Below are 12,744 nucleotides of genomic sequence, written 5' to 3'. Positions count from 1 at the left end.
TATACACCACCCTGCCTCTTGGTTCAGAAATTATAACATCAGCAGAAATTAGTGAAAGTAAATAAAGACTAATATTGTTTAATTGAGATGAAGAGTGCCATCAGCCCTTCTTTTTAAAGCTTGTAGATAAGTATTTATAAATTGCTTACACGCAAGACCCCCTCCATTATGAACCAATCACACCTGCCCTCCTCAATTAATCCATTAGCAACTTCAATATCTCCTTTGAGATAAGTGCACTGCTTTTGACTTCAGTCAGCAGAACTAGTTGTGCTGTAAATTCTTGGAATGCTTTGATGTCTCTCTACTAGCAGAAAATATAGAAACTGACAGAAGAAGCCCTCTGCTATTCTATCGCACTGCCCCCTACTAACAAGTGATCATAAATACACATTACAGAAGTACTAATTAGAAGCAGGGCAATGTAACAAATAAGAAATAATAAATGTACTAAAATAAATTTGCATGGAGCACTTGCAACCCTCTAAATAAATTGGCTGCTCTTCATTTGAGTTTTAATGTAATTACAGATGCATGATCTCTGCCTCTTGGGGAGGGGACAGGACCACTTGGATGAGTATACTCTTTTCACACACATGCATCGGTCTCACCTCTCAGCTGGGCTGTCAGGCTCAATGAATCGGATGAGGGGCGGAGATGAAAGGGTTTCCGTTGCAAAGATCCCTCCCTGTAACTGAATTCCAAAGCCGTTTAAGGGGTCTCCCCGCAGGATAATCTCTGTAGTTTCCGTATGTATGATCTGTCCACCAGGACCCACAGTGCTGGAAGACAGGGACACTGGAAGAAAAGGGAGCAGACACTGAGTATCATTATCGAAAGCTGAAGTAGGAGTCTTAACCTATGACACATGCTGGACTTGTAATTACTTGCTCAGATATTTTTGTAAGTGGCAAATTTTATGTTAAATTGATTCATAAAGATAAGGCATGTTTCAAAGACAGAAAGAGATTACGGAGAACTTTAAAATATATGTGCAGTCATAGAAAAAGGTCATTAAATTATATCTGAGACAATAGAATAAGAGTATTTTTAACTGCCAGCGGGGCTTCCTCTAGCACCCTGCAGTTCGCTAAGCTCTATCGTAATCCTCCCAGTCCCCTCGGTTGTGCCACCATCAGCCCCATAAAGTTCACATCTTGGCTCAGTTGTGGAAACTGCACATGCACAGTCCAGGCTGTGCGCACTACCCAATTGCGCTCCCATGGCTGGGAGCTTTCTGCTCATGTGCAGTTTGTTAAGACTGTAACTGCGCTTGCGTGGGACGTTACTAGCCATGGGGGCGTGATGGAGGAGGCATGCGGCCCAGAACAGCGCATGTGCAGTGCCCGCAACTCATGGATCATGGATTTCACATCAGTGTAACGGAGGGGACTGGACGGACACTGGGGGAGCAGGCTGACTACAGGGCGCTGCAGGAAGCACTAGGCAAGTACAAATCCTTTCCTCCACCGTGTCTCAGGTTTATGTTAAGTTTCCAGCAAATGCAAAATAGCGTATTACGCAACATAATTATTTTTCATTATAACCTACAACAATTCTCTGAAACATGAATTTTGTTATGGTCTATGGCCCAACTACTCCTTCCATGGGTCCTGGATGAGAAGGCCATCAGATTATATGATGGCCTTGTCTTATCTGTGCGTATGTAATCCTCATATGAAGCGGCATGAGGACTACTTTTATACCATCCTGTATCTCCAACAGGTTGACTTATGCAGCAGACAGGGGAGAGGTTAAAGCCACATACAGACACGTCACAGCCTCGGATGTAGCACTGAACAGCGCGAAACGGCCGTCAGGCTCCCCACCAGTACCCACACCCACTGTTAAGACTCTCTTCAACATGGTACTTTTAAACTTGCCACACTTTTGATCTATCTACACATTCTGATCCATCCTGCCATATCTATCAACTTACAGTACACTGCAGTTTGACATGTCATGCAGTATCTTTTGCTTGTGACTGTTGCTACAGGTGAAACTCAAAAAATAAGAATATCGTGCAAAAGTCATTTATTTCAGGAATTCAACTTCAAAGGTGAAACTGTTATACGAAATAGACTCATTACATGCAAAGCAAGACATTTCATGCCCTTATTTGTTATAATGTTGATGATTATGGCTTACAGCTTATGAAAACCCCCAAATCAAAATTTCAGACCATTAGAATATTGTAAAAAAAAGGTTCAATATTCTGGGCTCAAAGTGTCAGACTCTAATCAGCTAATGAATCCAAAACACCCGCAAATGGTTCCCATTTTATATATTAGTTTCACTTTTTAAAGTGTACCTGAGTTCCCAGGATAAAAAGATTTTATACTCACCCGGGGCTTCCTCCAGCCCCATGAGCACGGATGCGTCCTTCACCGTCCACCCGGGTGTCTCCCTTCAGCTGCAATCAATCCCGGTAATCCTGCTCAGTCGCGCCAGTCGGCTTTTCTGTGCATGCGCGGCGGGCACATTTAACACAATGGCCTCAATTCTGGTTGCTATGTGAGGTAAATGTTTTTTTGTAGGTAAAATACCTCATGAGATATTTTCCTCTTTTATTAGCAATTCTGAAAGATTTTTCTCCATTTCTGAACATGAGGTAAAACATGAGGTAAATGCATAAAGTGAGGTAAAACATGAGGTATTTCAGTGGGAAGCCTGCAGCAAATAAGTAATAGTCTTTAATTGTCTTCCATAAGTTAGGATAGTCTTTGGAAGATGTTTTTTTTTTTTGGGGGGGGGGGGTGTATTTGATTATGTAGCAACCTTTGAAAAGTATTTGTATAGGCATCCCTTATAGAAAAAATAAATCCAGTAAATATTTGGAGTTTTATTTATACTATTATTTTCTATTACTCAGTCTGAATAGGAACTCCACTAAAACAGCAATAGGAACTCCACTAAAAATGCAAAATGCATACAAATTGACTTTACCTTCAGGTACAGACAGTTCTTAAACTGATTGGTAAATTATGTCCCCTAACATGCCCCCTAATTTCCATGAGAAAAGCTATTTTTGGTAAATTACCTCATGAATTACCTCATAATTTACAGCATGAGGTAAAACATGTCTAAAACCTACCAGAATTGCTAAATATCATTACTTAATGAGGTAAATTACCTCATGGAAGGTAATTTGTTTGATAACCCTACCAGAATTGAGGCCAATGTAACAATTTCTGTTTTAGGTAAACACACTCTTTTGTATAGATTTGTAAATCGGCCAAAAAAAATATGTCAGTGGAAGACGTAAAATGGACCGGGGAATTAGCTTCAAAAAGAGGAAATGCCTCTCCAAAAAAGGGACAAGTGTGAGTGAAGTATTTATTCTAGATTTAACTTACAGGAGCTCTTGTGGTCCTTCCTGCGTTGCCGCCTTCTGGTCATTGTGGTCCGCGGACTCATCTGGTGTGCTGCGCGGGGGAGGGTATTGGAATTCTGACTGCTGCTGAACCCGGGGGTGCCCGCTGATGAAGAGGAGGAGAAATTGGTGGCAACTAATGCTGTGGAAGACAAAATAAATGAGTCATGAGTACAATGGATCACTGGTGGTACTGCCTCCTTACTCTCCAAACTCGCCCCACAAGGCCATGGGGGCAGCTGTGATGAGAGGTAATAAGCAGGAAACAGCTGAATGATTACTGGGCAGCATGGTGGCGTAGTAGTTAGCATGCTTGCCTTACAGGTGGTTTCAATCCCAGTCAGGGCATTAGGGGAGCAGTGAGGGAGGGGAGAAGTCCCTGATCGCCGCTGGAGCCCATGGATAAAGTAGGTCGTGGTGCCGCTGCTTTCTATTTATTCATGGTGAGCACAGGAGGACATGGGGAGCAGAGGAGACATGGGGACAAGACAAAGAGTCCCTGACATTGCAGTGGGTTGCCAGTTCGTATGTTGGGAACTCCCTGTATTTGGCATATAAGATGGATGCATCTTATATGCAAAAACATATGGTACATATTAAATGGGAGGCCGATCAGAACCTACATACATGAGTAACTGCATGCCAAATGCAGGAAACATGAGGACTACATACCAAATAGAAGGCACATGAGGATCTACATACTAATGAGGGGCACATGAGCAACTACATACCAAATAGAGGACATGTGGGGGCTTGCATACTAATAAAGAGCACATGAGGATCTACATACCAAATTGAGAACACAAGAGGACCTACATACTAATAAAGGGCACACGAGCATCTACATACCAAATGGAGGACACATGAGGCCCTACATACTAATGTGGGGCACACGAGCATCTACATACCAAATGGAGGACACATGAGGCCCTACATACTAATGTGGGGCACACGAGCATCTACATACCAAATGGAGGACACATGAGGCCCTACATACTAATGTGGGGCACACGGGCATCTACATACCAAATGGAGGACACATGAGGCCCTACATACTAATGTGGGGCACACGGGCATCTACATACCAAATGAAGGACACATGAGGCCCTACATACTAATAAAGGGCACACGAGCATCTACATACCAAATGGAGGACACATGAGGCCCTACATACTAATGTGGGGCACACGAGCATCTACATACCAAATGGAGGACACATGAGGCCCTACATACTAATAAAGGGCACACGAGCATCTACATACCAAATGGAGGACACATGAGGCCCTACATACTAATGTGGGGCACACGAGCATCTACATACCAAATGGAGGACACATGAGGCCCTACATACTAATGTGGGGCACACGAGCATCTACATACCAAATGGAGGACACATGAGGCCCTACATACTAATGTGGGGCACACGGGCATCTACATACCAAATGGAGGACACATGAGGCCCTACATACTAATGTGGGGCACACGGGCATCTACATACCAAATAGAGGGCACATGAGGAGGACGTACATACTAATAAAGGATACATGAGCATCTCCTTACTAAATGGAGGACACATGAGCAGGGCCTACCTGAGGGCAAATGAAGGTTTACAAACAAATACAAGGGAAGATGAGGAAGGCCTCCACACAAGCAAAGATAAATGGTATATTAAGCAATGTACAATGGTATAAAGTACAATGGTATCACCACATTCAGCTGAGCCCGAGTGATATCTGTTGTGTCTTTAGAACAAAGAAAATGGAACCCTCCCCTTTCTTAAATGAAGGCCTTCCTGACCAAGAAACTAATAGGGGTTGTTATGGAGGTTTCCCTGACTATAAGGGTAAGAGGAGCTTTTATGGAGGGTGCTCAGTGACTACAAATATGGGGTGCATTTATGGGGACCTCAGGAATCGCCAGTGTCAGGGAAACATCAATGGAAGTTCAGGGACCACCAGTGTCAGGGAAACGTCAGTGGACGCTCAGTAACTACCACTGTACCACTGTATGGGGGGGGGGGGGGGGGGGGCATTTATGGGCACCTCAGTGACCTCCAATATATCAGGGACATTTATGGAGATCTTTGTAATTACCAGTGTATTGAGGACATATAAGGGGACCTCAGTGACCACTAATATATGGGGGGCATTTATGGGGACCTCCGAGAACACCAATATATTTGGGACATTTATAAGTACCTCAGTGACCATCAGTGTCAGAGGAACGTCAATAGCAGCCTCACTGATCATCAGCGTAAGGTGTATTTTTACTGTGGCTCCACTGATCACTAATTGGTGGAGTACTTTACATGGAGGGAGATGTACAACCATTGAAAGCGTTACACCCTATTGTTATTAATCATGTTCCCCTTGACCACACCCCTTTTTTTAGCTATTTTGATCTCTTTCATGATTTCTACAATATTTCTCTAGTAAACATACTACGCAAATGCTTTCACACTATACACATTGCATTGAGATGCGAATGCTATGCAATCGCAACAGATCGCACATTAAAGGCGTGATGCGCCCATAGTGTGAGGCATACATTACAATGAAAGGCTGCCTCGCTGCCACTGTAAACATTCATGGTACCCTGTAAACACACTGCATGTTGTGCAGTATCCCAACAACACGTCCTACCTCACTCAGTGTGATAGTCCCATAGGAATGACTGCATCGTGTTGTGATGATTTTGTTGTTGCGATGCAAGGGACACAGGGGTTGATGCAGAAAAGGCTGGTAGCATTGCACACCGTGTGGCGATGTTACCGGCCTGTACTGAACTTCGTAACACTTGTTGCGCCGATAGGGTGAGAGCATTGCCATGGCAACGCACGTAAACAGTATATGCTCAGTATGCCACTGTTTACATGTGTGGCTATGGTAACTCTCTTGCGCCATCGGTGCAATGAGCATTACTACGTTCAGTACAGACCGGTAACATTGCTGCCCGGTGTGCAATGTTACCGGCCTTTCTGCATCAACCCAATAGAATGAAAGGAGCCTAAGGGCCTGTACACACTGCTGCACTTGCGCTGTGCTTTTAAAATCGCATGCGTTTTTTTTATCGCAAGGTCTTTTGAAAAATCATGAAAATCATGAAGAGTAGACCTGTACACACTGGTGCAATGCGATTTTTCTATTTTCATGAAAGCTTTGCGATTTAAAAATCACATGCGATTTTAAAAACGCAGCGCAAGCGCAGCAGTGTGTACAGGCCCTAAGTCTTCATAAATGATGCTTGCCATACATTTTAAAAGGTGATCAAGCGACTGATAAAGCAATTACTTCTATTCAAAAGTGAATGATCAGTTAGTATTATTTTTTTTTTTTTTTTGAAGTGGGATTGAACATTAAGGCTGGTTTCACAGTGGAACGTTACAGGCGCACGTTAGAGCAGCCTGTAACGCAGCCCACCGCACAGTAATGAAAAATCAATGGGGCTGTTCACAGTGCGGACGTTGCGTTATATTGTAACGCTGCGTCACAAGACAACGTACTGCATGCAGTACTTTGGACGCGGCTGAGCCGCGTTAGACTGCTTGCACATGCTCAGTAATGTTGGGGAGGAGCGGAGAGCGGCCAGGCACATGGCTAATTAATATGCACTGCACGTTATGACGTGCAGTGTTTACTTCCTGGAGCAGCCGCTCTGTGCGGCGATTGGCTGGCGGGACCACGTGATGCCGCATGCGCACAAGAGTGCGCATCACGGCATCACTGACGCCAGAGTGAGCTGCACAACGCGGCTCACTCTGACGTCCAGATCTAGCACCACCAAGCGTTCCGTTAGGGGGACGTTATGCGACCTTAACGCCCCCTCTAACGCAACGTCCTGGTGTGAAATTAGCCTAAACCAGGAGATCCTGAAAACTCCAAACATTCAGAATCAAATCTGCAAAAAATGAATCATTAACCTGAAGAAGTGCTCTGAAATGATTGTGTATATCTTTAAATCGATCATATGTAACGTTTCTCTGAGTGTACCCTGTGAATAAAAAGTATATTCCTTTCCTCCTGAGCGCAGTAATTAATCTGCAGTGCTCGGCAGGCAGAAGCGGCTCATGTACCCTCTCCCACAGTGAAGGCTGCGCTGTTGCGCCACATCTGGCAAGACAATAATGTCCTCTAATTAGTGGCTGGCATCTGCCTTGCGTTGAACACTCCGTTGCAGACAATCATTTATCTTAACAAAGGAAGGAGCTGGGGCTGGCGGCCAATCACATTCCTACGTGTCAGCAGATGTGGCGTACAACTCCGTCTCTGCCACAGGGGCACCGCTAGGCAACGCCTGTTACAGGGACAAACGTCTGCCTTGTTATTAATGGGCTACTTCACTGAGAGATCCCCTACCGTGATAGAAGTGCTACAGAATAGATGGCTGCTCTTTTCAAATGGGCACTGTGGCCCAAAAAATTACGATTAAATATAACATATAATATTCTACAGTGCAAACATTGCTCTACTTGTGCCGTTTTGTAGGCCTAATGCATATTGAAGGACCACTATCGCTCAAATTGTAAAATTAATGTAAACACAGACAACTAAAGGCTCGTACACACGCCATACTGAAGGCAACAACAATCCGTCGTCACCTCCCACCAGGCGCGTTTTCAGCAGACAGTACAGCGTGTGTACAGTCTGTGGGCGGACTGATAAGGCTGTTTCTGAGCGATCGGCCCGGCGGATCGTTCAGAAACAGCCTTATCAGTCCGCTGACAGACTGTACACACGCTGTACTGTCTGCTGAAAACCCGCCCAGCGGGAGGTGACGACGAATGCCTTTAGTACGGCAAGTGTACGAGCCTTTAGAAGTACATTTCTCCCTGAGTAAAATGAGCTATAAATTACATTTCTCCTATGTTGCTGTCACTTACAGAGGGTAGTAGAAATCTGACAGAACTGACATGTTTTGGAGTAACCCATCTCCTCATGGCGGATTCTCAGGGTTTCCTTTATTTCAAAAACACTCAGGGCGCGATTCCACTAGAGCGGCGTGCGTCTGCAAGACGCGAGCCGGCTTTTCCAGGTCTGCGGGGAAAGCAGACGAATCCCATCAGCCGTGCCATGCACGGCTATGGGATCCGCAGCCTCCCGCGCCGATTCGGATGGAAAAGCCGGCCGACTCGCTAGCGGTAGCGATTCATCCGGCGTTCCCATTACTCCCTATGGCAGAGTTTCCCCGTACTATTCGCCTGCGGGGAAATTCTGCGGATTCACGGCGGTTTCCGCTCAAGTGGAAACGCGCCCTTAGAGAATGGCAATTGCTCTGACCAACTGCCAAAATAGTGTGAAAACAGGTGGGGAGCTGGCATCTTTGTAGGGATTGCTATTGTAAAAAACAAACTACAAAAAATCCCCCATGAGATGGACTAGTCCCAAACATGTCAGTTCTGTCAGATTTCGACTAGCTACTGTAAGTGACAGCAACATAGGAGAAAAGTAATTTAAGGCACATTTTACTCTGGAAGAAACTTGTTATTTGTATGTGTTTACACGTATTTTACATTTTTACAGTTTTTCACAAAAGTGGTCCTTTAAATTAATGATGCCCAATCAGCCAATTACATTTCCTGGCTATAAATCATTTCAATAAGGCTTGAAGCATAACTTTACATTGTGTTCATCACAAGATGGGACTCCATTATAATGTGACACAGGTGACGGGTAAGCTGGCAGCGCACTCACACTTGCAGTAGTCTTGGTTGGTGGTGGGATTCCAGGTGGGGGTTTTGCAGTGGCCGGGGAGGTGAGTGTGGCAGTAGTTAACGCAGGGGTCCCAGCAGTGGTGGTGGTCACTCTTCTGCACCTTGACTGGAAACAATGAGAAGTCCATTGGATTGAAAACAAACACAGTGACATTTCAAAGGATCTTAAAGGGAACCGGAGATGGGGGATTATAAAGAAAATATACTGTACATACCTGGGGCTTGCTCCAGCCCCCTCCGGCCTGACTGCTTCCATGCCATCCCCTCCATTCACCTACAATTGGCCCCGGTAAGTCCTCCGGTCCGAGGCCAACTGTGCATGCATGGCCCAGCCGTGTGTAATCCCATCGCGTTCATGTCGCCGGGCCCATGAGAGGTAAGCGGACTGTGCCGAATGGCCCCGACTGGAGGATTTTTCAGGGCCAGTTGGGGGCGAACGGAGAGGCCGAGGAGGACAGGGAGGGAGCGATCAGGCTGGAGGGGGTAGGAGGAAGCTCCAGGTATGTATATTTTCTTTATAAACACCCATCTCAGGTACACTTTAAACTATCCTGTAAATTTCTTGGTTACTTTACAGTATATGCAGAGAGGAATTACACCAGCCAGGAAGTGCGGAATTGCCTTTGTAACAGAAAGATATTTCAGGTTGTTAATTACGGTATCGGTCCAAAATCAAAACGCTAGTTTAAAACTCTTCACTTAGGTCAGTAGGGGGCAGTAATTCCTTTGCGTCTTCGAGCAGGCTTCCAGAGCTGCTGGTTTACAGCATATCTATGGTACTTTTTACCCAGCTTGCATACAGCTCTTAGGGGGTACATGTAGAACTGTTGCTTGTCAAATTGAGATATTAACAAAAACTATAATATCTGTAATATCTTGCCACTCACCATTCCCTCCTCACACTAACCTCCCCCCTGTGAATGCCTGACACTAACCCCTTCATCTCCACACCTACCACTAACCTCTCCTCTGCCTAACACTTACCTCCACCTTTCCACACCTACCACTAATCACTCCTCTGCATAGCACTAACATCCCCCTCCCCACACCTAACAGTAACCAACTCCTCTGACTAACACTAACTGGCCCTTCTCCACACCTACCACCAACAGCTCCTCTGCCTAACACTAAAGTTGTGGCCAATTCGTGTACAACTGAAGAATAATGACAACTACTGCGGCTAAACCTCTGTCACCTCTGGGCTCTTCCTTGTAGATACTTGGGCTTTCATATCTTTTGCTGCTTGCATTATTAGTGTATGTGAAGACTTTGTTTCTCTCTCTCCACTGGCAGAGGTCTTCACAGCTCCCTGTATTCTGAAGACTAGATGATTCTCAGTTCCCCACACATTGCAGGGTAGGAAAGAGTTACTCAGCTCTCTATACATTTCAGCCTGTGCAGCTATACTGCTCTGCTCCAACCTTGCCCTGTCAGATAACAACCCTTCACGGATGAGATACTTCAGATGAAGAGAGACTTTCCTCTGCATACTGACTGCAGGCAGCCAGGCTCGACCTTCACCTAGACCCGCCTCCCGCTATAGATCCCATCACATCACTCCGGAAGGGAGGGGGGCAAACAGGCATCCACTGACCGCTCTCGGGAGGCCTCAGAGACAGGCGGCTGTGGTGGGCTGGCAGGATCTCCAGCTTTACGTTGTCCATGGTGCTGGCCAGGAGCTGTGTGGCCTCCATGACCGTGCAGTGCTCTGTACTTGTGCCATCAATGGATAGGATGTGGTCCCCAGGATGCAGTGCTCCACACCTGTTTATAAGAGGAATGGAGAGGACCCATTATGGAGGCTTTGAAATTACAGACAGTCCCTTACTTACAAAAAAATCGAGTTCCAACGTTTTAGAGATATAAAGTTGTCTTCATGTACAAAATATACAATAGTTTTTATTTTACATATTTTTACAAAATGAAATACTTACCTAAAGAGAGGGAAGCCTCAGGATCCTATTGAGGCTTCCCTCAGTGCTCTGATGTCCCCCGTCGCGCATGCTCAGCTACTGCCCGCGCTTATAACAGGAGAGTAGCGTGGCCCCGATGTGGAGGGGGGCCTTGCCTAGTAAGGGGGACATGGGAACACGGAAGGAAGCCACAACAGAATCCTGAGGCTTCACTCTTTAGGTAAACATCTCTTTTTGAATCCGAGCTTCAGCTCGGGTTCCCTTCATATGTTACAGTATTGTATAAAACTGTTATAAGTTTTATAGCTTAAAACACTTTAAAAGCACAAACCAAAAACTGTTTATAATACTATTATGTCCATATCCAGTATTGTCCGAAAGTAAATCATTTATCCACGTTTCACCACAGAGAACTCAACTTACAGCTGTCTACTCTGTTACTATCGCCTCTGACATGTGCACAAGCCAATAACTGTCAGATCAGACAAACAGCCAATGACCCAAAAAGGTAACGTCCAAATTTGACTACATTTCAGCTGGAAACAAAAGCTGGACACACACACTGTTCCATTTAGTGACAGATTAGTTAAAAGATTGCTAAAAGATTAATACAATACAATGATCCAATTTTACGAAAATCTTTTTTTAATTACTTTGAGAAATCTGATCAAATTTCACTTTGGAGAATTGGAGAATTTCTGATCAATTTTTATGTACATTGTCAATTTCTTAATGTATAGACCCAAGCAATTTTTTCAGCGGTTTCAATCCTTTCTTTTATAATCGGGGGAAAACAGAATCAAAATAAATTTATTTGGCCAAAAAGTTTGCTCTTACAAGGAAATTGACTTGCCAGTTGCTTACCAGACACTCACAAAACAATACAAGGACAAATAGTATAGATATTACAAGTCAAGGACAGTATGTGTTAAAGGTCACATTCACAGTGGGACGTTGCGTTGTAATGTGACGTTAAAGTCACAACGCATTACAATGCAACGCAAAAAAAAAAAGGTGGTAACGCACATTAACGATGCGTTACCGTCGCATACAGTAGGTACAGGAAAGCATACAGGCAATGAAAAGTATGCTTTCCTGTACCTGGTAACATGTGCGTTTAGGTTACACACTGTAAGCAGTGAGTTACCATAACGCTACACATTACAATGCAACGCTAACATCCACTGTGAACATCCCATAGGATTAGCATTGCAGTGCGGTAAGCTGCGTTATAAGAGTTTATAACGCAGCACCGCAACATCCCACTGTGAATGCGACCAAAGTGGTGGTACAATGGTCAGATTTGTCAAATGTAATCTCAATCAGAAAAACTGATTGTAATTCTTGAATTCCAAAGAAATTTAAAAAACTATATGACGTGTGGCCACCTTAATTTTTTAATTTCCTAAATTCGAGAAGAATTACCGAACTTTTTTTTTTGATTGACCGTAACATTTCAAATACACACGTGTTTAATTTTTCCTTAATTATGAAAAAAAATAGAAACGCTGAAAAAAAATACTTGGGTCTTTATATTAAAAAAAATTGACTATTTACCTTACACTATTTACTTTTCATAAAAACTGAGCAGAAAAATCCTGACCATCTTTTATCAAAACAATATGGTAAAATTCCCATTTCTTGAATGAATTTAAAGAGGAGCTGTTAGGTATAAGGTCTCAGAGAAAAAAACACATATATCAGTAGCTAAAGATTGGCTGTGCTTATATTACATATGCATTTCACTG

The 12,744-nt window shown here is 44.1% G+C and overlaps 1 protein-coding gene across 13 annotated transcripts in view; it reads right to left on the bottom strand.

The window, feature by feature from the left end:
- The window catches only part of GRIP2 (glutamate receptor interacting protein 2), a 627,309-nt gene that overhangs the window by 116,200 nt on the left and 498,365 nt on the right, over positions 1-12,744 (bottom strand). For all 13 annotated transcript variants that reach the window (XM_068253049.1, XM_068253055.1, XM_068253054.1 and 10 more), the window contains exons 9-12: positions 10,678-10,847; positions 9,064-9,189; positions 3,357-3,515; positions 612-798 (exon numbers count right to left, since the gene is read on the bottom strand). In XM_068253049.1, coding sequence (XP_068109150.1) covers positions 612-798; positions 3,357-3,515; positions 9,064-9,189; positions 10,678-10,847 — 642 coding nt within the window. The remainder of the gene's footprint in view (positions 1-611; positions 799-3,356; positions 3,516-9,063; positions 9,190-10,677; positions 10,848-12,744) is intronic.

This window comes from Hyperolius riggenbachi, chromosome 9 (assembly GCF_040937935.1).
Source record: "Hyperolius riggenbachi isolate aHypRig1 chromosome 9, aHypRig1.pri, whole genome shotgun sequence".
Lineage (NCBI taxonomy): Eukaryota > Metazoa > Chordata > Amphibia > Anura > Hyperoliidae > Hyperolius > Hyperolius riggenbachi.
This window is presented reverse-complemented; position numbering and strand designations above follow the sequence as displayed.